Genomic DNA, 26108 nt, shown 5'->3' with positions numbered 1-26108 from the left:
ATCCCTATTCTTTACTTTCGGCACATCATTCAAACAAAATTATTTATTTCCTCACAAGTAAAATCCCCGATCTGAAGCATGTAAGTGCTAGAGCTTCTCAGCAAAATGGCTGTATGACCTTATTAGCATCCATATTTTCCTTTGCCCTTGTTCTTAGAACAGTTTTAGCTGAAACTTAAAAAAATTTTCAAGCAGAGGCAGACACCCAACATGACAATTTAAACCCCAATGGTTGAAGTTTGGTTAAGTTATAAAAATGGAAAACAGGGTCTTATATTGGAACGTTAGGATAACCTTAACTATGGGCATCACTTATAATATCTAGTCAGTGACTTTGATATAGAGCACCTTCCAAACATTCAAAATACAAAACAAACACATTCTTCTGCTGCAAAAAATACCCACTGCCACAAGGATTATGATGTGCATGCTCAAAATAGCATCTAGCAAAAGTGTTGGAATTATCTTTAACCAAAGGAGAGAGGAAAAGACAATTCACTGATGTCTCATTTTGTTTTTTTAATGATTTAAATGTCACAAAAAAACTCTGAACAAATGTGAAAAACAGTTATACAAATCCAGGAGCTTCTGAAATATTCATTAATCTATGACTATCTGGGAAGAATTGGCCCCAACTCTTCTTCCCTCCTTACTCATCCACTATAAGATTATCTGCAGTGAAGATCTGATCCAATGTCTACTGAATTCAGTGAGTCTTTCAGTTTACTTCAGTAGGCATTAGATTAGGCTGTATATTTAGATTATTCTAACTTTCTATTGAGCCTTTGCAGCATCGGTGCCTTAAACACATAGTTTGGGTTAGACCGGTCAGCAGTCCCATTGACTTCAATTTTGGTTTCATGGATCAGGATGGATTTATTGATAACAAAATGTAGTTTCCCCAATAGTAAAAACAGCGGAGCTCTCACATATAGTACCTACTGTTTTTTTGGAATGGATTATTTGAAAGGCTGATGTGATGCAGATGCAAAGTTTAAATGATAAAAGATGTGCAAATTAAATATTTATAACATTCATTTAATTTGACTATCACAGTATCAGTTCAGTGACTAAAATGTAAAAGGACTGAAAACATATTCCTTACAAAGGACAATCTTGTTGGGTGCTTAATATTTAATTATCTGCTTCTCTAGGTATTTGATAAGTCCCAGGAAAAGTGATCTATTGGGTATATTGATCTCACAACATGAAAAATATGTTCAGAGTTCGTTGTGTTGAAGACCTCTTGAGAGTCTACTGGATAAGTCTTGTAGGTGCTTCTTTACCTAAAAGGGCAAAAACAGTCACTAAGTGATCAGGAAATGCTGTTACATATTGACATTGTACCATTGGTGTATACGGCACTTGACAGACCTGTAGACGGACAAGGTCATTCCGCGATGACTGAGAATTTTAAGGCCCAATTGAAAGAGACTATTCCCGAAAGCCAAACCTATTACCCAGTCATAGCAATTGTGAACTTCTTTGATATTTGAAATCAGGATTTCCTGATATGACAAGAAGGATGGTGTTGTGGTTAAGGCATTGGACTGGGACTCAGGCTTCCATGCCCAGCTCTCTTACAGGTTTCTTGTGTGTAACCCTGGACAAAGATGCCTCAGTTAAAATGGGAACAATACCAATTCCCTCTTATCACCTTTTGTTTTGTCTATTCAGATTGTAAATTCTGCAGGACAGAGACTGTCCCTTACTATGTGTTTGAACAGTGCCCAGCACAATGGTACCCCAATATCAAAGGGGATCTGTCACAGGATGTACCTGCCCTATAGCACCCCCTTTTGGCCAAGTGTGGCACTATAAATGCCATCTGCCTGGATTTCCCCTAATATCATCAGTAAGTTCACTAACACTACATAAGGAACAATGCCCATTCTGAGGGGTCTTGTTTATTAACCAAAGACCCAATGAAAATACAGGCAAGTCTTCACCCCAGCATCTTAGCTGAGAGACAGAGTCAGTCTTAGTTTATCCATTCCCACTCAGCTCCAGCAGGGTTCTCTTGGCTTGCATCCCCCTACGCTGGAGTCATGCCTATTACCATTAGCTGGGAAGAATTCTTCTCTGGAGCCAGAGGCCTGTAGAGATCGGTCAGCTGCAGCTCCTCTGGGGCAGCATATAGTTCCTGACAGACCAGGCAGGATTCCTGCCACAGTTTGAGAGTTCCCTGTAACAGGAGCACACCTTCCAGGCCTCTTGCTCCAAGCCTCTCCTGCTAGCTCCTCTTCCCAAGAGCTTCCTGTTCTGAGAACCACTCCAGGTGAGCTCTGGTAATCCATTATCAGGCTCATTAGCTAATTAGCTGCCAACCAGCCACCATGGGATTTAATTACTTCCACCTGGGCCTGAGTTGGCTCCTTCTCAAGAACCTGTCTCAGGTGGGCTGGTCCCCTTAAAGGGCCAGCTCCCATGACAGGGCCTCAAATCACTATTGTAATACAAATTATGACTAATAATGAATAAGTCAATAGCATGGATAATAAGCACAGGAAAATCCAAATTCCCTCTATCAGAGTTAAACCTACACTGGAGGCATATAGACACTTCACAACACATCGTATTTGTACAGACCTTGTATCCCAATTCTTTAGTCTTTTCTTCTAGCATGACGTATTTCTCTTTGTTTCTGCTCAGATGATCTTTATCTCCCGTTCCCTCCACATGCTTCAGTTTCTGATGGGAAATCTCTAACTGTTTCTGGTAATGATGATGTTTTTCAATTTTTGCTTCAAAGTGTTTCAGCTCCTCCTAGAACAATGAATACACATTTCAGGGCTAAATGTGGTCTTCTTTCCAAGGTTTCCTCCCTCTCTTTCCCTGCAGCTCACTCCTAATGCTATTTTAATGAGTGTCACACACTGAAAACCCTTCCAGCTCTCTGGGGTAATGGAGCATCATAACCATCCAGAAATTCAGATTTGGAGGAAAGCGTCCAAACATCAATCTACTGCACAAGCTTCATAGAGGCCATTAATGTCTGAGAGGCGCAATGACACTATGGTGACAAGCACCATGGAAAAGCCTGTAAGTTTTTACAATGCTTTTTTGCGGACACAATTCTTACAGAGGTCACTTTTCAATATCAGGCCCTTAATGCTCAGAATTAGCTCTTTTCTGATTGGCAGCCCAGCCATCCCCTGATTTGCTGTATTGTTTTACCGCAAGCTGTGACGTGCCTGGAATAGAACAAAGTGACAACCTCTTTGACTAGTGCTGAAAGGGGCCGGGTTGACATCAGTGACATCTCGGATTTATCACACAGAATATCTCCTGTATACTGCGGCAGAGGCAGCAAAAATGCAGACTTCCCTAAACACCCAGTTAGGCTCTTGTTGGACCACTGTTCGAGAGTAACTTTAGTCTCCATGTACTTTCGGGGCTGGCCCTCGCTACCAGCAATACCAACTGTTGTGCCAATTATGGTGATGGTTCCCTCTGCGATGTAACACCTGCGCACGAAGAACCGGACTGAAATCCACCTCACTTATTTCACGTAGGGTATGTCTACACTGCAGCTAGGAGTGAGCCTGCCAGTCTGGCTAGACAGACCTGTGCTAGCACGCTAAAAATAACTGTGTGGATGTTGCGGCATCGCCGGAAGCCCAGGCTAGCCACTCAAGCTGGGACCAACTTAACCCCCAAGTGCAGGTGGCAAGCCCAAGCCTCGGCTGCTGCTGCAGCGTCCACGCTGCTATTTTTAGCATGCTGGTATGAGCCCTGCTAACACAAGTTTGTCTACCAGGGCTGTGACGCTTGCTCCCAGCTGTACTGTAGACAAACCCTTAAACAACGTTTGGCACTAGTTTGACTCGGGTCTAGCGTGGCAGAGTTTTCACTCTGAGCTGGTGGGAAAAAAAACAAAACAAAACTTTGCCATTCTAATGGGTTTCCCTCCAGCTTTAGAAGCAAAGGTCTCGCTTTCCTCTTAACAGTTTGACTGCAGAGGGGAATGATTAGCCTGTTATAACATTCTATTCTGTTTTACACACTACGTGCCACTATATTTTAGCACTGGGTTTGCCTGCAGTTTCTAATCTGTTCAAGCTATTTTCCTTGGATGATGTGCCAACGCAGCACCTTTCCTTATAAAACCTTGTGCGGTTTGCTTTAAAGGAGATCAACCAAAATAACAAACATGAAGGCCTGACCTTAGCATTAGCTCTTGAGTACTCAAACAAGAATTTCAACAAATTTCTACCTTTAACTCTCTTCTTCCCACATTATAAGTCAGTGAAGTACACCCTGTAATCCTTACCTTCCTCTTTCTAGGACGATACCCCAGCATGTGCTGTGCTGCTGACAGCAGCAGATCTCAGCACTGGTGCATGGCATTTCCCTAAAGGAAGATTTCTGCCCAAACATTCAATCTGTTTCTAAACTGTTTCATATTCTTATTTTAGATCCTACTAGTGGAAAAGGAAGTTTTCCTTATTCCAAGGACAGATGCAATGGGCCTGATCTACCTCTCCCACTGTTGTGTTTGCCTGATCCACAGCTCACGGAGGTCAATATAATTAAAACAAGTTTAACTGAGTGTGGAAATCAGACTTCATGTTTTTAAGAAAGAATGGTCTTGTGGGCTGGACGGCAACTCTGGAGATCTAGGTTCAGTTACAGGCTCTGCCAGATTTTGCACATGACTTTAGGCAGGTAGTTTAATCTCTCTGTGCCTCACTTACTCATCTGGAAAGTGGGCACAGTAATACTTCCTGGGAGAGTAATGATGGGGACCTTATAAATACACAGATAAAAATTCAAAAGCAGACTTGAGGGCACAGCTCCCCCAGCCACGAATGGAAGATATTGCTATCCCCAAGCAGTCAGGGAAACAGGACAAGCAGGCATGGTATAAACTAAATAGAGATATTTTTAATTTCATCATTAAAAAAGCCAAAAAAAAAAAAATGCAAGCATGAAACCACAGTAATTCATTTCTCAAAAAAGGCATTCTCACTAAACAGGATCGCTGTGCCTCTCTGGGTTAGCTGTGCACTGCTCCTTCCCATGAAATGACCAACAAGTAACCCTCCCACAAGGGGCAAAATAACACCTAGCTGGTGTTTCTTGGTTTTAGTTTCTATCCTTTCCATTATTTCCCAAAGCATTAATTACAATTGGGGATTAGAAGGTGATGAGTGGAGAGGTGATCTGTTTGCACAAAATAAGGGCCCACTCTTACCAACAATTAGGTGCATGCGTAACTTTACTCCTATGAGGTTCCACGACAGACCATGGAGCTACTCACATTAGTAAAGTTACGCATATGCTTCAGTGTTTGCAAGATTGGGTCCCAAGTTTGTCTCTTGATCATGGTGAGTGAAGAACAACAGAAGGGGAAAGGGTGCATTACCACATCCTGAACGTAGTGTACATATATCAGAGGGGTAGCCGTGTTAGTCTAGATCTGTAAAAAGCGACAGAGTCCTGTGGCACCTTATAGACTAACAGACGTATTGGAGCAAAAGCTTTCGTGGGTGAATACCCATGAGTCTGATGAAGTAGCATACATAGCATTTGTTAATGTTGAAGAGAAAACCCTTATCTAAATTCTATCTTACCCGAAATGATTCGAGTTCTTTCTCAGTAAAGTTGGCTGATTTGGCCATGTCCCATAAGTCAATCACTCTGGGTTCTTCAAATTCTAAACCAACAGACACAAAACATAATTATTTTAAAGTTTAAGTTGTTAATATTTGATGCAATGTTAACAAGACTAATTAACAGCAACACTCACATAGCTTTACATGAGAAACGTGCACACACCAGCACTGCATTACTGAGCAGGTCTACCTAGATGGAGGACAAATCCTAATATTTTACTTAGATGTTTAGTATGGTAGATATGGGACCTTTAAAAAACAAAACCAAAGGGACACACACACCTTGTGTATGGTCTCCATTACCCTCTCTGCCTTCATGGTAAAGGAAATAAAATCCCAGCTGATTTCTGTTGGATGGGCTTGGAACACAGGAGTGTCCCCTCTATAAAAGTATTCATCCTATTCCCTGCATTTAACCCTCCTCGGGTATCCAGAAATGGTGATGGTTTCCCCTAATGTAATAACGCCTAGAGGGTTCAATCAGAATCAGTGCTCCATTGTGAAAAAAACATCCATCCCCACAAGGGGACGTTCCAGCGGCAGCAGCCACTGGGGCAACTCTGGCAACATAGCATCTACAGGAGCCATGCTGCAGAAAGGTTCTGAGTAGCCAAAGGGAATGAGTACCCACAGGGTCTCCGCAGAGTTGGCCTGAGCCTCCATAGATCTCTGAGAAACACGCAGATTTGGAGAGAATCAGAGGCAAACCTCCTGGTCATTTTCAGGGACAATGGTTTTTTCCGCTTTCCCACTCAACCAAAAGGCACAAGGAATGGAAGCACCATGAGAACCTGTTTCCTGTCCTATATGAAGGGCCTCTGTAGACCAGGTGTTCTCAACCTTTTTCTTTCTGAGCCCCCTCCAACATGCTATAAAAACTCCACGGCCCACCTGTGCCACAACAACTGGTTTTCTGCATATAAAAGCCAGGGCGGCATTAGGGGGTAGCAAGCAGGGAAATTGCCTGGGGCCCCATGCCAGAGAAGCTAAGTTGCTCATGCTTGGCTTCAGCCCCGGGTGGCAGGGCTCAGAGCCCCAGGCTTCAGCCCCATACAGAGGGGCTTTGGCTTTCTGCCATGGGCCCCAGTGAGTCTAACACTGGCCATGCTTGGTGGACCCCCTGGAACCTGCTTGTGAGCCCCCGCAGGGGGCCCTGGACCCCTGGTTGAGAACCACTGCTGTAGATGACAAACAGGGTACTTGGACTGTAAAATCAGCACTTAAACAGAGTAGGCTAATGCGTCCCTTTAAATGCCCCATGTCTGTTTGTCAGCACTTTGTACAAGGCTCCTTTGGATTATAACTGGTTATTTGCCTACTGACTTCTCATAAAACTGATTATAAATGGATGTGGAACAGAGTGAATCATACCACTGGCTGTGTCATAGCCCTGGTGGCTGATTTTACGTAAACGATCAAACCCTTGATTGATGCTTCGCATTTTGTCTTTCAGTTCTGTGTGTTTGCCATGCAAGATTTCCTCTTTGAACTGGTCCTCTTCAGATGGGTTGATCATATTTTTGTGGATTTCTGTTATCAAAATACAAACATTAATTCATAATAGGCCAAATTCCAAGAGGACAGAAGTACCTGCAAATTCCACCAAGTTGGATGGGAGCAGTTGATGCTCAGATCTTATCAGCACTTGACCCACTAGTAAATTAGCATAAATAGTGCACTTTAATAACACTGATTTTTAAGAGTGTTTGCTTCTCAATATACATGCTTTGGACAGGAGTGGTGCAGACATATTTTATCATACATAAATCAGGTCAACAATGTCAATAAGAAGATCCAGAATTCTATTGCCCTATTTCCTGAAAAATCCCTACAGCAGTACGACAGCATTGCCCTAGGGAACAGGAATAGGGATGGAACACTTCTGTGTCCTTGCTAAAAAGGCTGCTGGAATGCCCCAGATGGGCTGTTAGCAGCCAGGCATAAGTCAGAGCAGCCTCAGGTGGTGTCCTAACCTGTGCCAGGTGTGGCGTGCCAGGCAGCAAACTGACCTCTGGTAGTCTTAGCTGGAGGTAGCACAAGGTGGCATAAAGCCCCCTTTGCTCCCGTCCTCTTGGGTCCAGCATAGACCTTAGCTGCAAAGAATCTGGCTTCTCACTGCTCTAGCCATAACTCCATCCTTCCTCTTCAGTTAAAACCCAGATCTGATCCCTGCCCCCTGCCTGCACATTGGGTGCCTCCACGGACCTATTTTCCACTGGATCAGGGCCCAACTGCTAGAACAGGGGCTCAGCACTTGCTGATGTTTTCCCAAAAGCCACAATGAATTTATTTTGCTAAGCTGTTTTATAACAGGTTTTATGAAACACATGCAGGTGTTATAAAACAAAGAACAGCAACGGTTCCATTAGCTATAGAGATTCTTGGCAGAGGATACAGACTTGTGCCCTGCAAGCATCTGTCAATGCCAGCATCTGCAAAGCAATCCTAATATAAATCTAACAATTCGTCTTTAGGATTTTAAAGATACTTTAAAACAACTGAGCAATCGGCAGAGAGAGGGCTGCACTGCAGTGGAAACATCAGACAAACATTCAGACACCTTCTGTTCTGCTCACAGTCTCTAGCAGGATATTATATTCATGAATCTTTTCCTTGTGATGCTTAAATTCCCGCCACAGCTTATCCAGCTCCTGATCGGAAAACTTCCCAGAGGTCTTTGCCTGAAAGAAATATGAATGAGACAGAAGCTATAATCCTTTTTCATTTCCCAGGCCGAGTGATGCTACATACACTCACTTGCCAAATAAAATTCCCTTCACATTTAAAAAAAGGATTAGGTCAAGCTTCCCTTCAAAATCTCTTCGTTTTATGTCTCATTGTCTCTCAATATTAGGGCAGAATGTAGACAGGGGCTCAAATCTTGGCCTCACTGAATTCAACGGGAGCTTTACCGTTAACTGTAATGGGGCCAGGATCTCACCTACCAAATATCCAGAGACATGATGAAAATTGTTATTTATTATTATTTGTATTATTGTAGAGCCTAATATCCCTGTCACACACATTCCTTAGGAAGCAATCAGTCGGTTACTGATGCAAGAGACATGAACTGCACACCTGAATGTATAGGGTTTGTTTCCACTAGGGATTTAGACCGACACATACGGAGAACATCTATTCAAGAGCTCTCATTCTATTGGCAAGTAAATATCGTACTGTGTCGTGTCCCTGCTCTGCACCAAGCCGTTTCCCATTGTACTAGCTATTCACAGTTAGAGAGGCACTCCATGTGCTTCCCCGGTAGAGGGACGGATGTTGCTCTGTTTTTCTTCCCACAGGTTAAAAGTGAAATCTTTTGATATTTGTACAGAGCCAGAGGCTCAAATTTTGTTTGGGGAATACTTCCAAGTGATTTTGTTGTTGTTGCCATTTCTCAAAGAAGGGCACTGTCAGGTTCAATTTTTTTTTTTTTTTAATAAAATCAAACAAACCAAAAAAACCCCTTCCTTTGCTCTTTACTTATACCACCGTAGATTGATAAAGTGAAGAATTTAAAAAACAAATCTACTTTTTACTAATTATTTCCCTTTTGCAGGTTCTTCTAATCTGTTGTTACTGCCCAAACTGGAACAGTTCTTGTTTTCAGGCACTAGCGCGAACTCCGGAAGGTTTCACTCACAAACACTACAGGGTGGGATTTTCAAGTTAAAAAAAAAATCCCTTAAAATCTTTTTTTTTTTAAATAATTCTATGAAATATTTCTAATTAAGTTTAGCCATTTAAACCAAACCAAACCCAAGATACACGGCTGCATCCCTGAATGTTCATACAGAGTGAAATCCTGGTCCCTGTAAAGTCTTTAGCAAAACTCCCATTGACTTCACTGTAATCAAGATTTCACCCACATATAGTGGGTGTAACAGGTACAATGGACCAGATCCTCTGAGAAGAGAAGTACCCTCAACACCCAATGATTTTGGTGGAAGGTGAGGGCACTCAACATGTCATAGCACCTGGTCCAGTGTTTGGAAACAGTTCTAAAGCTTCTCAGTCCAAGCCAGGGGTTTCTAGAAAACTTAAACACACATTTGAATGAACATTTACTTCTTACACTGAAATATCCAGAAATTAAACACACCTTGCTCCATAATTTCTCCAGTCTTGGATCATCTAGCACATCACTTTCTGTGCCATCTTTGATGTAATTGGTATCTACTAGTTGGGCATCTTTCTTTCCATTCATTCCATATTTAGTCATAATTACTGTCAGTGAAAAACAAGAAACATTAGAACCAATAGTAGATGGTTCCCCTTACCCCCCCGGAACCGCTTTCCTGAGAATCTGTGGAATCCTTGCCCACTCGGTGAGGTGTTCGATCTTCCTCTATTGGTAGCAGGGCCACATATAGACGTGGATGAGCCAGCTATAGCTTTGGCTAACAGAGCTGGGTCTTTTAGGTCAGGCTGCAGAGGCTCATGCTTTAAGATCCAGAGGTCCCAGGTTTGATCTCCTTGCTGATGACCCACCCAAGAGTTACATCTTTGCCCTTTCCTTTGAGTCTCTCCTTAAGACTCGCATCTACCATGAGGCCCATCCACCCTGGATCCTCCCTGAAGAAAGCTAACAAAAATAAAATACCATACAAACCAGATCAAAGAAAAAGCATGGAACAAGATACTTGCTAAACAGCTCCACTTTCACCTTTTATTTTCCATGAGTCTATACATTAAAAAAAAAAAAAAGCACTATCTTCAAGGCAAGGTGTTTGTCGTCTGAATTATCTGCAAAGCACCTACCCCATTTTGTCCACAGAAATGTCAGTTTCACACAGTGCTTTGAAGTTGCAAAGTCACTTTCATTCAGCACATACTGAAATGGGATACAGAAATTCACTCCCCCGTGTGTCCCAGTTAAAAAGACGACAAAGCACTTACAGTAGTTACTACCAAAAGGGCAGCATCTGCCACAGATCTCCCATAGCAATCGTTAGAACAGGAAATAGCTATTAACCATATAGCAGCTAGTGGCAAGTATTGACTTTAACAGCAACCACTGTAAGACATTATTAATATTTTTCCTTCATTATAAATGAATGTCTGTAGGTTTGTTCAGCATGCAACTGATGACCAACTAAGCCATATGATTTCAAAGAGAGCTAAGGAAAACATAACATTCTTATAAACATCCTGCTCAATGTCCTTCTTTCCCGATCAGTTTGTCAGGAATTTGCAGTGGCACTGAACTATTGAAATGGTGACAAAGGGACACCGCTAACGCATTCAGATTTCTAAGGTTAAAGATTGTTCAGGCTATTAAGGGGCAGACTCCTTTGCTCTGAAGAGCTCATTCCAACTATCCTTAACCGCGATAGCAATTATACTGTGTGTGTCCAGACAGAATAGCTAAAATAGTTCATTTGACCTCAAAGCACACTGACTACAAATCTTAAAATTACTGTAAAATAAAAGCTTCATGGAATGGAGGATGATTTTGGGGTAGGACGTAACACGTGAATACCACCAATACCATCAGCACTTCTATGCCATCTACAGAGACCCTCCAAGAGTTCTGCAACATTAATCAATGCTCAACACACTGTTCATTAGGAATAATTGTGGCACAACTCCCTGTTTACAAAACAGGGATAGAGTCCGTCCTCGCACAGCTAGTCAGTTGCAAGGTCAGGCCTCCCGAGTCCTGGCCCTGTGTCTTCACATGATGCACACTGTACTCCTCCGCAAATTCAAATTCTCCGAGTCACCATTACAACCCCTTTAGGAGAAGGGCACTGAGCAGCACCCTCTCTGGAAGCCATCACTGTCCCCAGAACAGCCTGAGGGATAGCTCCAGAGTGAGCATATTGGGGAGGAAGGATGGCCTCGCGGTTTAGTGACAGAACTGGGAATTAGGAGACTTTGGGTCTAACGAAGGCGCTGCAACTGACTCTCCAAGTGACCTCAGGCAAGTCACAGTGCCATATTTTCAGACGCTGGCCTCAATTTCTGCAGGTACAAAATCGAGATGAAGATTTTATACACAATATAATAGCTCAATTTCAGAAGTCAAGAGAACTTCTATTTTTAAAAAGTGTCTAAAAATAAATGGAACAAATACAATCATCACCAGGATGAAAAGCAAGTTATCAATGAAGGTGCAATGCTGTTTGATTTTGTTCCGTGCTTTCTCTGAGACAAAGTTTTCAAACCCTAGGTGCCTAAAGCTAGAAATCTCATTCCACTGTAGGAACTGTGCCCAGCCCTAGCAGCTCCCACTGTCTTCAATATGAATTTTGTGTGTTTATTGCCTCTGAAAGTCAGGCCATTTATTTAATGACCTAAAAATAAATGTTGACACCTAACATTAGGTACTGAGTGACAATTCTGGCCTCTTCAGCAAAGTTATTCCTTACCATGTAAATTGCGTCTAAGTTTGGCTTCTTTTTCTCCATCTTCATCAAGCCCTTCAGCCTTCAGCTTTTTCCAGCTCAGCTCATCCTTTTCTTGTATTTTGAGGTCACTATGTAGCTCTGCCAGTTTTACAGCCGATAGATGAAGCTAATGAGAATGGAGAAATGCTTTGGTTAGTTGCCTTGTAATAACATGCATGCGCATACACAGCTGCAAACTTACCTCTGAAGCTAGACTGGCATAGAAAACAATATTTCATATTCCACTGAAATGGGACAGTGGAAGTCAGAGCACAGGGACCTCAGCGTGCAAGACACTGTACAAATAAACTCCTTGTATGATGCTCCGATTGGTCCTTAACATTCATATGCTAAAGCTGCCTCTGTTCCTCAGGCCCCTAATAATTTCTGTAACAGTCATGCCTGGGTAAAAAAAAGTATCTCCTGCTGGCATTAAGCTTTAAATAAGCTGGAATGAGAAATTAACTCTTCAGCTTTGGTTGGGGAGGGAAGGAAAGCAGGTGAACTTTTAATGGGACAGCATAATATTTAAAAAAAATATTTATCTGTTACTGATACTGCAGATTATTAAAACAAAGATTTTGAAATAGCTAATTTCATTTATTGTTCCTTTAATCTGACCCCATTTCTTCATCTTGGAAAATTAGTCAATTTCATTTTCTGGTTTTAATGCACTAAGAGATTTCTACAGTTACTGAGTTGCAAAATGCTCCAGGGAAATGTTTCTATCTCAACAAAATATGCTTAATATTCAATATAATAATTACGAGCAGCTATGGAAGTTCTCCAGGTACTGCATTAATAGAACATATAGATTTTTAAATCAGTAGGTCCAGATAAAACACATCCAAGAGTTTTAAAAGAGCTGGATAAGGAGCTTGCTGGACCATTCATGTTGATTTTCAGTAAGTCTTGGAGACCCAGAGAAGTTCCAGAAGGCTGGAAGAAAGCGGATGTTGTGTCAATATTTAAAAGGGTAAACAAGACGAGCCAAGTAATTACAGGCCTGTAATTGATACTGGGCAAGATAATGCAGTGGCTGATATGGGACTCGATTAATAAAGAATTAAAGGATGGTAACGTAATTAATGTAAATCAACATGGGTTTGTGGAAAATAGATCCTGTCAAACTAACCTGATATCGTCACTATGCTATTGAGCATTTTTATCGGTGACCTGGAAGAAAACATAATCACTGATAAAGTTTTCAGATGACAAACATTGGGGAGTGATAAATAAATGAGGAGACTAGATCACTGATTCCAAGTGATCTGGATTGCTTGGAACACTGGGCACAAGCAAACAGTATGTGTTTTATTATGGCTAAATGTATACCTCTAGGAACAAAGAATGTAGGCCATACTTTACAGGATAGGGGATTCTATCCTGGAAAGCAGTGACTGAAAAAGATTTGGGGATCATGGTGGATAATCATGAGTTCCCCGTGTGACTCTGTGGCCAAAGAGCTAATGCAATCCTGGGATGTATAAACAGGGGAATCCTGAGTAGGCGGAGACAGGTTATTTTACCTTTTTATTTGGGACTGGTGCGAGCGCTACTGGACTACTGTGGCCCACAATTCATGAAGGATGTTGCCCACAATTCAAGAAGGATGTTGGAGGGGGTTCAGAGAAGAGCCACCAGAATGATTAAAGGATTAGAAAACCTCCCTTATAGTGACAGACTCAGAGAGCTCAATCTGCTTAGCGGAACAAAGAGAAGGGGGAAGGGGTGACTTGATTACAGTTTATAAGTATTTAGATGAGAAACAAATATTTAATCATAGGCTCTTCAACCTAGTCGAGAACACTGTAACATGATCCAGTGACTGGACGTTAGAGCTAGACAAATTCAGTCTGGAAACAAATCATACATTTTTGAATGGTGAGAGAAATTAACCATTGGAACAATTTACCAAGAATTGTGGTGGATTCTCCATCAATGACCATTTAAAAATCAATATTGTATGTTTTTATAGAAGATACACTCTAGATGTTTGATTAACTTGAAAATGTTGTTGTATATATTTAACAAAAAAAACAAAAAACAACCCCACACCCAGGAATAGGAATAATTACTGATGTACTTTGTCACTGAATCCAGGTTGCTATAATAGGAGTCACAGCTTTTGAAATTCCTGATTTCTGTCACTTTAAATTGGAGTAATAAAATAATACACTAGCATTAATTTTTGCATTTATTTAATAGTCCTGGGGGAGAGGGGCATTGTGCAAGAAGGAGATGTGGAAGACAATGGGGATGTGAAGTCAGAAAAAAACACTTTAGCAGCCTGGCTTTAGCAAGGTCCCATCTGAGTTTTCTACATCATTTTACCTCTGCTAATCTAGCACCCCATATTTTGGAAAGTTTGGATCCACTTCTGAACTTGGAAGCTTGGACCCATCTATTATAAAATAACGTAGTGAGTGAAAGTTATTTGCTAACACAATCAGACAAATGACTATACAATGATAAATGAAGAAGAGATGCACCAAATCTACACTCAGAAACTGGTTTGTTCCACAGACAGAGAAACTATTTCAGAATAGTTATTCTCAAGATATCAGTGTGTTTCAGAAATATTCTCTGACTTCTCATTAATTAAATGAAACATATGTTTTTAAAAACAAACAAGCAAATGGTACTGATAAGACACAGAAATTCACTTTGGAGTATACAGGTTAGCCAAGGGTAACTTCAAAGAGGCAGCTCACATCGTTTAGGACTGTTCTGAATTGTCTATTTTAATATACCATTAAGTTAGATTCCAACACAGCAAAGTACATTTTTCAATTTAAGCATAAATTGCCCTTTTGAATTCAATGGCACAGAAGGACTACTAACTTGCGTAAGAGCTTTGCTGAAATCAGGACCTTAAGCCTGGTCTACACTAGGCGTTTAAATCGATTTTAGGAGCGTAAAATCGATTTAACGCCACAACCGTCCACACTAGGAGGCACCTTATATCGATTTTAATGGCTCTTTAAATCGGTTTCTGTACTCCTCCCCGACGAGAGGAGTAGCGCTAATATCGGGATTAACATATCGGAATAGGGTTAGTGTGGCCGCAAATCGACGGTATTGGCCTCCGGGAGCTATCCCACAGTGCACCACTGACCGCTCTGGACAGCATTCTGAACTCGGATGCACTGGCCAGGTAGACAGGAAAAGCCCCGCGAACTTTTGAAATTCATTTCCTGCTTCCCCAGCGTGGAGAGCTCATCATCACAGGTGACCACGCACAGCTCATCAGCACAGTTAACAATGCAGTCTCCTGAGAATCGTAAAAGAGCCCCAGCATGGACTGCACGGGAGGTACTGGATCTGATCGCTATATGGGGAGAGGATTCAGTGCTAACAGAACTGCGTTCCAAAAGACGAAATGAAAAAGTATTTGAAAGAATTTCTAAGGCTATGACGGATAAAGGCCACAGCAGGGACTCAGTGCAGTGCAGAGTGAAAGTTAAGGAGCTCAGACAAGCCTACCAGAAAACCAAAGAAGCAAACGGAAGGTCCGGGGCAGGTCGAAAAACATGCCGCTTCTATGCTGAGCTGCATGCAATTTTAGGGGGCTGCGCCACAAGTACCCCACCCCTGACCGTGGATTCCGAGGTGGGGGTTGTAATCTCTGCCATGGCTGAGGATTATGCAGACGGGGAAGATGAAGATGAAGAAGAGGAGGACGACCTAGCAGAGAGCACACAGCACTCCGTGAGCCCCAACAGCCAGGAGCTTTTTATCACCCTGACGGAATCACCCTCCTCCCAGCCCTCACAAGCAACTATCCCAGACAATGACGCCATGGAAGGGAGCTCTGGTGAGTGTACCTTTGCAAATAGCAAACATTGGTTTTTAAGCAAGCGTTTTTTAATGATTGATTTGCCCTGAGGACTTGGGATGCATTCGCAGACAGTATAGTTACTTAGAAAAGTTTGTTAACATGTCCTGGGATTGAGAGGAAATCCTCCAGGGACATCTCGATGAAGCGCTCCTGTAGGTACTCCAGAAGCCTTTGCAGAAGGTTTCTGGGCAAGGCAGCCTTGTTCCGCCCACCATGGTAGGACACTTTACCACGCCATGCATGTAGCAAGTAATCAGGTATCATTGAGTGGCAAAGCATAGCAGCGTATGGTCCCGGTGACTGCTGGCATTCAAGAAGCATCCGTTCTTTATCTTGTTGTGTTATCCTCAGCAAAGTGATATCGTTCAGGATAACCTGGTTAAAAATCAGGAATTTAAGTAAGGGGGGTGGCCATTTTTCTAATGGGTTCGTGGACTGCAGCAGCTTAAAAAAAAACCTTTCCTGCACGTAGCGAAGCGGGGGGAGGGGAGGAGTGAAATGCCGAGGATCTTTTTTGTGTTTGGTCACCGGCGATCTTCCCCAAGCTACCAGCCACGCAGTGGGTGGGGGGGTGGGAAGGTTGTTGATTAGCAGGGAGCTAGCGTGGTATTAGCCATGCGTTGGGGGGGAGGGGTAAATCACTACAGAAGCCGAAAGACAGTGGCTTACCATGGCCGCATGCAAGCTGAATTCTGATGCCTGGACCTGTGTCTGTGAGATCTTTAACTCCAGAGCTGCAAGCACTCACTATTAAGATGAAAAATGTGACCTTGTAGGGAAATCACATGTGCTAGGTGAATAGTGCTGTTCACTGTGAGAGAGTATAACCATTGTTCTGTAAAATGTATCTTTCTAAATATTTATCTTCCTCATGCAGCTGCAAATTTTTCAACCATCCCTCCTCCATCCCAAAGGCTAGCACAGATAAGGCGGAGGAAAAAGAAGACGCGAGATGAGATGTTCTCGGATATTATGGAAGTTACACGCAATGAAAGAGCTCATCTGAATGAGTGGAAGGACGTGGCATCAAATTACAGGAAAGAGGCCAGTGAACGTGAGGACAGGAGGGATGAACGTGAGGACAGGAGGGATGAACGAGATGAGAAGTGGCGGCAGGAAGATCAGCGGTGGCGGGATGCAACTCTGGGGCTGCTGCGTGATCAAACTGACGTGCTCCGGCGTCTGGTGGAGCTTCAGGAACGGCAGCAGGATCACAGAGTGCCGCTGCAGCCCCTGTGTAACCACCCTCAACCCTCACCATGTTCCATATCCTCCTCACCCAGACGTGTAAGAACGCGTGGGGGGAGGCTCCGTACACCCGCCCACTCCACCCCCGTGGACAGCCCAACAAGAAGGCTGTCGTTAATGTGAAATTTTTTTAATGGCCTTCTCCATCCTTCCTATCCTCCTCCCAAACCACACCCTTACTTCTCTCCCTCTTTTTATAATGAATTAATAAAGAATTCATGATTTTTAAACAAGAGTGACTTTATTTTAATAAGTAAGCTGTACTCGAAGGGGGAGGGTGAGTTGCTTACAGGGAATGAGTCAATCAAGGGGGTTGGGTGTTCATCAACAAACACAGCAGTCACACTGTACCCTGGCCATTGATGAAGCTCCTTTTCAAAGCTTCTCTGATGAGCACCGCTTCCTGGTGTGCTCTTCTAATCTCCCTGGTGTCTGGCTGCGCGTAATCAGCGGCCAGGTGATTTGCCTCAGCCTCCCACCCCGCCATAAAGGTCTCCCCCTTACTCTCACAGAGATTGTGGAGAATACAGCAAGCAGCAATAACATAGGGGACATTGGTTTGGCTGAGGTCTGAGGTCTGAGCGAGTCAGTAATGTGCGCCAGCGCGCCTTTAAACGGCCAAATGCACATTCCACCACCATTCTGCACTTGCTCAGCCTGTAATTGAACAGATCCTGACCACTGTCCAGGCTGCCTGTGTATGGCTTCATGAGCCATGGCATCAAGGGGTAGGCTGGGTCCCCCAGGATAACGACAGGCATTTCAACATCCCCAACTGTTATTTTCTGGTCTGGGAAGTAATTCCCTTGCTGCAGCCGTTTAAACAGAGTAGTGCTTCTGAATACGCGAGCGTCATGAACCCTCCCTGGCCATCCCACGTGGATGTTTGTGAAACGTCCCTTGTGATCCACCAGTGCTTGCAGCACCATTGAAAAGTACCCCTTCCGGTTTACGTACTGGGTGCCCTGGTGCTGCGGTGCCAAGATAGGGATATGGGTTCCATCTATCGCCCCCCCACAGTTAGGGAATCCCAGTGCAGCAAAGCCATCCACTATGGCCTGCACGTTTCCCAGAGTCACAACCTTTCGTAGCAGCAGCTTTGTGATTGCTTTGGCTACTTGCATCACAGCAGCCCCCACAGTAGATTTTCCAACTCCAAATTGATTCCCGACTGACCGGTAGCTGTCTGGCGTTGCAAGCTTCCACAGGGCTATCGCCACTCGCTTCTCTACTGTGAGGGCTGCTCTCATCTTGGTATTATGGCGTTTCAGGGCAGGGGCAAGCAAGTCACAAAGTTCCATGAAAGTGCCCTTATGCATGCGAAAGTTTCGCAGCCACTGGGAATCGTCCCACACCTGCAACACAATGCGGTCCCACCAGTCAGTGCTTGTTTCCCGGGCCCAAAATCTGCGTTCAATGGATAGAATCTGCCCCATTACCATCAGGATCTCCAAAGCGCCGGGGCCCGCGGTTTGAGAGAATTCTGTGTCTACGTCCTCATCACTGTCATCGCCGCGCTGCCGTATCCGCCTCCTCCTCGACTCGGTTCGAAGGTCCTGGTTCACCATATACTGCACGAGAGTGTGCGAGGCGTTTAAAACATCCATGATTGCGGTATTGAGCTGAGCAGGGTCCATGCTTGCTGTGCTATGGCGTCTGCACAGTTCACCAAGCAAAAAAGGCGCGAAACGCTTGTCTGCTGCTTTCAGGGAGGGAGGGGTAAGGCTGTGCCCAGAACCACCCGCGACAATGATTTTTGCCCCATCAGGCACTGGGATCTAAACCCGGAAATGCCAAGGGGCGGGGGAAGCTGCGGGAACTATGGGATAGCTACGGGATAGCTACCCACAGTGCAACGCTCCAGAAATCGACGCTAGCCTCGGACCGCGGACGCACACCACCGAATTAATGTGCTTAGTGTGGCCGCGCGCACTCGATTTTATAAAATCTGTTTTACAAAACCGGTTTATGCAAATTCGGAATAGTCCCGTAGTGTAGACGTACCCTTAGTTTACTCTAAAACCTAGAGTAGTTAGAAAAACAGCTAAGCCTTAGGTCTTGATCCTGCAAGATACTGAGCTCTCTGGCCCCTATCCCAGAGTTAAGAACATTGACTTCTATTCCATTCACTTCAGTGGGATTATTCACCGGCTTAAATTCAGCAGAGTTCTTAAGCGTGTGACCTGTCTCTGTTCAGCAAAGCATGTCAGCACATGCAGTCAGTGAGACTTTAGCACGTGCTTATACACTTTTTTGAAGAGGGAGGCACGTCATAGCCTAGGTGCTCTGATGGTTTGGGGCCACATTGCTTAGCAGCTCGCTCAACTAGAACTGGACCTTGACAGCTCAGTCATTACTTCAGTCTCATCCACAGGCTTCTCCACAGCTTCTATACAATTGGCTGTAAAGGTAAAGTGGGTGACTGAGTCCCGCACACTCCACTAATATTTAACCTTACACTGGGATCAGTTAAGCTTTCTTTCATGCAGAACTAACAGAACACAGAAATACACTAGAAATAATTCACACAGCAAACTGATTTAATTCTCAAGGATTCTCAGAATTGTTGCAATAAAACCTTTAAACATCTACCTTGTCGTTAGGCACACATTTTCCAGTTAATAAAGGATCAACTGCATTGTCCACAGTTAAATGCCTGATTTATCGCCACTACCTATGGCACATGTCTGGTAAACATGTTACAAACTTTAAACTTAAGGAGAGAGAAAAGTGGAATTTTCAAATGAAGACGTTTCACAGAAATCAGATATTATTTCAAACACTGAATTTTTCCTGCAAACTTTTTTTTTTTTTTTTAAAAAGACTTCCTTTTTAAGGTGTTTTTTTTTTTTAATGGAAACTTTACATACAATATTTAAACCTGTTTTTTCCTGCAAACAAACAAACAAGTTTGTGGTGTCCATTTTTCATGTCTTGTATTGGTGCTGAGTAACTTTTGATTATCATCAAACCCAACAACAGTGGGTTTTTTCCAAAATTGTAATGTTTTGTTTCTGAAATATTCCCATTTCAGAACAGAAATCCAATTTAGAACATAATTCAATGGGAAATTCAGAAAAGGATACCTGGAACATTACAAAACATAAGAGGAGGGTAAAGCCTTTCAAATTTGCCAAAACTTCTGTAGAATTCTTTTGCCTCGTCTGTTCTAATATCAGTGTTGGATACTGAAAAGAGAGCAGATAAAACTAGTACTCAAAGCACTGCTCCTATTTGAAGTTCATCTCACACAGGCCTCAGGGGGATATCACCTAAAACATTGTAAGGGGTAAGGTGCACGTACGTGGAACCTTACTGACTGTAACACTGGCAAACGGTACCAAGAGTTGTGTGTAGCTAGCAATGAAAGTTGATCAGAAGAGGTTTATAATTAAGCTGTCAAGTGCCAAATTATTTGCTCCTTGCCTAACGTTTAATATTGTTAATTGACCACATTGGGAACTATCACCAGAGACTCTGTGAAACATTACAATGTCATAGCAAAGATTGCTAGGCTCAGTTGTAATCATTACCCACAGCAGCAAAAGCAGGGCGGTTCTGATTAAAGAATGGAACTCAATGGACTTCACAACACAATATCGTGCTAGACTTTGGAACCTATTGTTTCTTAGGATTTAAAGCTCATGATGGGATCGTCCAGTAGCATATAATATTAGACCTATTTGAGCTGCAAAAACAAAAGCACAAAGGGTTCTTTAAAAATTAATTACAGTCAATGGAAAATTTGTCATTAACTTCAGTTGGTATAGAATAGGGACGGGCAATAATTTTCGGGGGGGGGGGGACACTTCACAAATGTTGTTAAGTTGTCACAGGCTGCACATTTCTACTATATTAATGGAGGGGGTGCGAGGTCTGGGAGGGAGTTTGCGTGCAGGAGGGGGCTCCAGGCTGGTGCAGGGGATTGGGGTGCAGGAGGTGGTGCAGGGTCTGGGAGGGAGTTTGTGTGCAGGAGGGGGCTTCGGGCTGGGGCAGGGGATTAGGGTGCCGGAGGGCATGTGAGGTGCAGGCTCTGGCTGGGAGGTGCTTACCACAGGTGACTCCCGGCCGGCGGGGCAGCAGGGCTCAGGCAGGCTGCCTGCCGTGGCCCCATGCCGCTCCCGGAAGTGGGTGCGGCCAGCAGCTGCTGGCACGTCTCTGCGCACCCCTTGAGGGGAGGGGAGCAGCGGGTCTCAGTGCGCTGCTCACCCCCACAAGCACTACCCCCTGTGCGCCCCAGGCGGGTTTCCTGCCTGGGGCGCACAGAGACGTACCAGCAGCAGCCGGCTGCTTTTGGGAGCAGCGTGGGGCCACAGCAGGCAGGCAGCCTGCCTGAGCCATGCTGCACTGCGGGACTTTTAGCAGCTCGGACTCAGAGATCGTGAGGGGGCAGAGGAGGCCGGACACAAATGTTAATCATGGTGGGCAGGACAGAATTGTTAGATGGGCCGGATGCAGCCCACAGGCCGTATTTTGCCCACCCTGGGGTAGAATGAGGCCTTTGATAAAGGGAGCCCTTACACTGAGATCTCTCTGATAGGTATTACAGGTCAAGTATATCAGTTCTAGGGAGAACTGGAGTTAGTCATGGACAGAGAGAGAGATCAACCTTATTTCTGGGAAACTGGGTTACCACTGAAATAAGTGGACATTTTTGGTTAATTTGAACCTGAAAGTAAAATTCAGGAAGTGAGAACCGCTGCTTATTAAAGGCATATTTAGTCTAAACAATGTATTGCCTGTCTAAAGAGGACACCCTCTAGCATGTACTATAGATCAATTCTTTACCTCAGCTCACATTTCAGTGTAATATCTGTATAATAATGTGCTACCGAGTTCCTCTAATCAGAAATTCACAAGATATTCCAGTTTTGCAAAATTGATTTTAAGTGACAATCTCAGCGTTGTCATGAGTACTTTCACATCTATATTCTGGCATTCTGTTTTCCCCCCACCTGTTGGCTTTTCCTAGCATGGCACTTCCTCCCCACATGTACAGGTGAGGGGAGAGAGATTTAAGACACCCGCTCTCGCTGTGTGTGCAGAATTTTGGAGGTGAGGCAATTTTATTTGCCACGCAGGGAGGGCAGAACACTTGGAGTTACGGGGAAGGTAGCAGACTCCTGTGGGCATGAGAAGAGGGCACAGTATCTGAGCCCAGAGCCTGAGGAAGTTCTCTGCCAGAACATAGAAGATCCCATAGCCCCAGGTACATAATGAGGGTACAATATTGGAATTGAGAGCGAGTGTGTAGGTGTTTACTGAAACATGGAAGTTACAGCACTAGGCTAGGACTTAGGAGACCTGAGTTCAGGTCTCTGCCACACCAGAGACTGCCTGTCTGACTTTGAGAACCAAGGTTAAAAGTGACTTGTCTAATCTGTTTAAAAAAAAAAGGGGGGGGTTGGGAGGGGATAATAGCACTTCCCTACCCCATAGGGGTGTTATGAGGGCAAAAACATTTAAACAGTGTGAGGAGCTCAGATATTATAGTACTGGGGGCCATATAAGTGCCTAAGATAGAGATAATCTAACATCAAGGCCAAGGGATAGGGATCACCACAGACACACAGGAGTGAGAAGAATGGCATAGCTCATGGGGGAGGGAATCACGGTATGTGCCTAAGGGAAGGCCCAACCTGGGAGCTGGAAGGGCAGTGACTGGGACTGCAATAGGCACATAAGGGCACCTGAAGCTTCAGTCAAGATCCACCACACACATCTGCTAGTCACCTTTTGCGCTGAACTGAGGAAGGGGTCGGGCCAGCGCAGGAAGGGGTCACAGACCCAGCAATCAGTCAATCAAACTTGGGCTGGGTTGCTGGGGTGCATTGTCAGTACTGTTGCACCAAAGCTCCTGCTCCCAGATCATAAAACACCTCCACTTTTTTTCAGATGATGTTACACACTGGATGCGGTTGCTTGTTAGTAGAAGCACATGTGGGCATTGCCAGATCTCTCCTAGAAACTCACTTACAGAATCGCCTGCAGAGGCTAGTGTGTCCCAGATGAAAATTGTACACAGCTCTCACATAATAAATGAAAGTTCCCGAGGGAAGGGGGGATGCACAGGGGAGACACCTTGGGCCTTTATCTAGTACCTAATATCCCACATCACATATTAAGTCAACATCAGGTGCAGTTTGCTCCACATTTCAGCAGAGAAAGACTCAGAGGCAGTGGTACATGTTCATACCACCACCAAATATACTGGGGGCCACCATACCTTACCATTAAGCTTCTTCTTGCATTTGGGCCAATATTTTTAAAGCTGGGTGCCTAAAGGTAGGCCCCACAATCCATATTTAGGCATCTAAACCTCCCGATTGGCAGAAGCGCACCCGCAAATCCCACTCAATGGGAGCTACCGGGATTCAGCCCCTCTGAAGATCAGGCCACTTGTGTTCAGCTTCCTGAAGTCGGGGGCAGGGGCCCAGCTCCAGCCAGGGAGGTTTGAAAATGCTGCGCTCTGCAGCCAGGCACGGGCACCCTGACCCCGGCTCGCAGGGGATGCAGTTGCGAGGAAGCGAATGAGCGACTCACCCGCTGCGCTTTCTCCCAGATCTGGTTCAGCTTCACAACCCTGAACTCGCCGGCCTCCTGGCGCTGCGGGCTGCCGGCTGCAGCAGCCTCGTTCGCCTCCTTGGAGTATTTACCCCCCTGCGCCAAGACAACCAGCAGCAGAGAGGAGCTCAGAGCCAGCAGCTCCCAAGCGGCAGACATCGTCCCCCCGTCTCCTCTTGCTGCGGCAGCCGCTGCGGAGTCACCCAAGCAAGCAGCTGGCCTGGAGAAGAAGAAAACTACAACCCCCACGCTGCCGTGCTCCAGAATGCACCGTGGTCGTTGTAGTTCGCCGTGAAGACAAATGATCCAGCCCGGTGGAATCCTTACAAACCCCTACTACAAGACCCAGACTGCATTGCACACTGGAAAACCAAGGGGGCTGATGGGAGGCTTAAAGGAACCTAGGAAGGGCCTAATTATTCCACCAGCGCTCTTGTGAGTGAGCTGACAATGCAGCTGTCTGCAGGCACAGCATTCATTGTGCAATGGTGTTTGCTATTTCAGTATCAGGCAGCTGCTTAAATATAGAACATACAAGCCAAAAAATAAAAATTTTTGCTTTTCACTTTTGAGCAAATTTTGTAGGGGTAGCCCGAATTATAGCAGGAAAATGCAGGCTGCAGTTCTCCTACTGAGAGCACCTTTTTAGGTATCTTAAGTAATCAGCTTGGAGTTGTTGATTGGAGGGTATGAATAGGGTCCAGAGTGACCTAGACAAATTCTTGCATCTGAAGAAGTGGGTTTTCACCCACGAAAGCTCATGCTGCAAAACGTCTGTTAGTCTATAAGGTCCCACTAGACAAATTAGAGGATTGGGCCAAAAGAAATCTGATGACGTTGAACAAGGACAAGAGCAGAGTCCTGCACTTAGGAAGGAAGAATCCCATGCCCTGCTACAGGCTGGGGACCGACTGACTAAGCAGCAGTTCTGCAGAAAAGGACCTGGGGATTACAGTGGACAAGAAGCTGGTTATGAGTCAGCAGTGTGCCCTCTTTGCCAAGAAGTCCAATGGCATATTGGGCTGTATTAGTAGGAGCATTGCCAGCAGATCTAGGGAAGTGATTATTCCCCTCTATTCAGCATTGGTGAGACCACATCTGGAGTATTGCATCCAGTTTTGGTCCCCTCCACTACAGAAGGGATGTGGACAAATTAGAGAGAGTCCAGCGGAGGGCAATGGAAATTATTAAGGGGCTGGGGCACAGGACTTATGAGGAGAGGCTGAGGGAACTGGGGTTATTTAGTCTGCAGAAGAGAAGAGTGAGGAGGGATTTGATAGCAACTTTCAACTACCTGGGGGGGTGGGGGTGCGGGGTTCCAAAGAGGATGGAACTAGGCTGTTCTCAGTGGTGGCAGATGACAGAATAAGGAGCAATGGTCTCAAGTTGCAGTGGGGGAGGTCTAGGTTGGATATTAGGAAACACTATTTCACTAAGAGAGTGGTGAAGCACTGGAATGGGTTACCTAGGGAGGTGGTGGAATCTCCATTCTCAGAGGTTTTTAAGGCCCGGCTGGACAAAGCCCTGGCTGGGATGATTTAGTTGGGGTTGGTCCTGCTTTGAGCAGGGGATTGGACTAGCTGACCTCCTGAGGTCTCTTCCAACCCTAATATTATATGATTCTAAAAGCATCATACACAAAGTGTAAGGCAAGATACAATTCTTGACCGGGGGTTTGGGTTGAGCAATATCCACCTCCTGATCTGTGTGTCAGCATTTAGATTTGGGTTTTTAAACATGTGGTCAAAACTTTCATGTAGAACCTGGGTTATTATATCAATAAATGAAATCAAAATACATATTACGTATTGTACAACTTAATGGGAAAGGTGCTCTAGCCTGTTACACAGGTCAGACTAGGTGATCAAAATGGTCCAATCTGCCCTTAAAATCCATAAATAATGACTCTCTAGCCTGTGCTGCCTTCTCTTGATTCCAGCACCCCAACAGAAATGGCAGAAATCTGGTGGAAATATCTGTTCATATGGCAGTACTGTTATTGCTGCTTCAGTTCTGCACCCTCCAATACTCTTTGGGTACAGTAAGCTCCCTCCTTCCCAAAGCCCCCACTTACCATTTGCTACCTCACGGGAGGGGAGTCTAAGGGCCTTCAAACCCTCCTTGACTATTCAGAGAGGCATTAGCCGTATCATTCCCTATGCAGGGAAGGAGGGGAGATATCAGATCTAACTACTGCCCCTTCTTATCCAACAAGGTTTTCTGGGTTCCTTAGCCACCCTGACAGCCACACATGGGTAAATGGGGATCTCAGGGTGGGTACAAAGTGAGGCGACAAAGGGCTTGGGGAAAGCAGCTAGAAAGGGTGGGGAAGAGAGGTTGGAGGCCTTCCATCCTAACCCTGAAAATTCCAGAGGTGGGGCAGCAGGGTTGCTATCGCCTCCTGAAAATACCAGTGGGGGCTAGGGCCTTCACCCAGACACCCTATAT

At 44.5% G+C, this 26108-nt stretch overlaps 1 protein-coding gene across 1 annotated transcript; it reads right to left on the bottom strand.

The window, feature by feature from the left end:
* Nucleotides 1-1022: 1022 nt before the first annotated feature.
* LRPAP1 (LDL receptor related protein associated protein 1) lies at nucleotides 1023-23972 on the bottom strand. Its single transcript, XM_045019332.1, has 8 exons — nucleotides 23640-23972; nucleotides 11990-12134; nucleotides 9718-9842; nucleotides 8179-8299; nucleotides 6990-7148; nucleotides 5577-5659; nucleotides 2590-2766; nucleotides 1023-1286 (listed from the first exon to the last, which is right to left on the bottom strand). The coding sequence occupies exons 1-8, from the start codon at nucleotides 23817-23819 to the stop codon at nucleotides 1221-1223; spliced, it is 1056 nt and encodes a 351-aa protein (XP_044875267.1). The 5' UTR covers nucleotides 23820-23972; the 3' UTR covers nucleotides 1023-1220.
* Nucleotides 23973-26108: the final 2136 nt, after the last annotated feature.

Source organism: Mauremys mutica, chromosome 5, assembly GCF_020497125.1.
Source record: "Mauremys mutica isolate MM-2020 ecotype Southern chromosome 5, ASM2049712v1, whole genome shotgun sequence".
Classification (NCBI taxonomy): domain Eukaryota; kingdom Metazoa; phylum Chordata; order Testudines; family Geoemydidae; genus Mauremys; species Mauremys mutica.
Note: the sequence above shows the minus strand (reverse complement) of the source record. Positions and strands in the feature narration are given on the sequence as shown.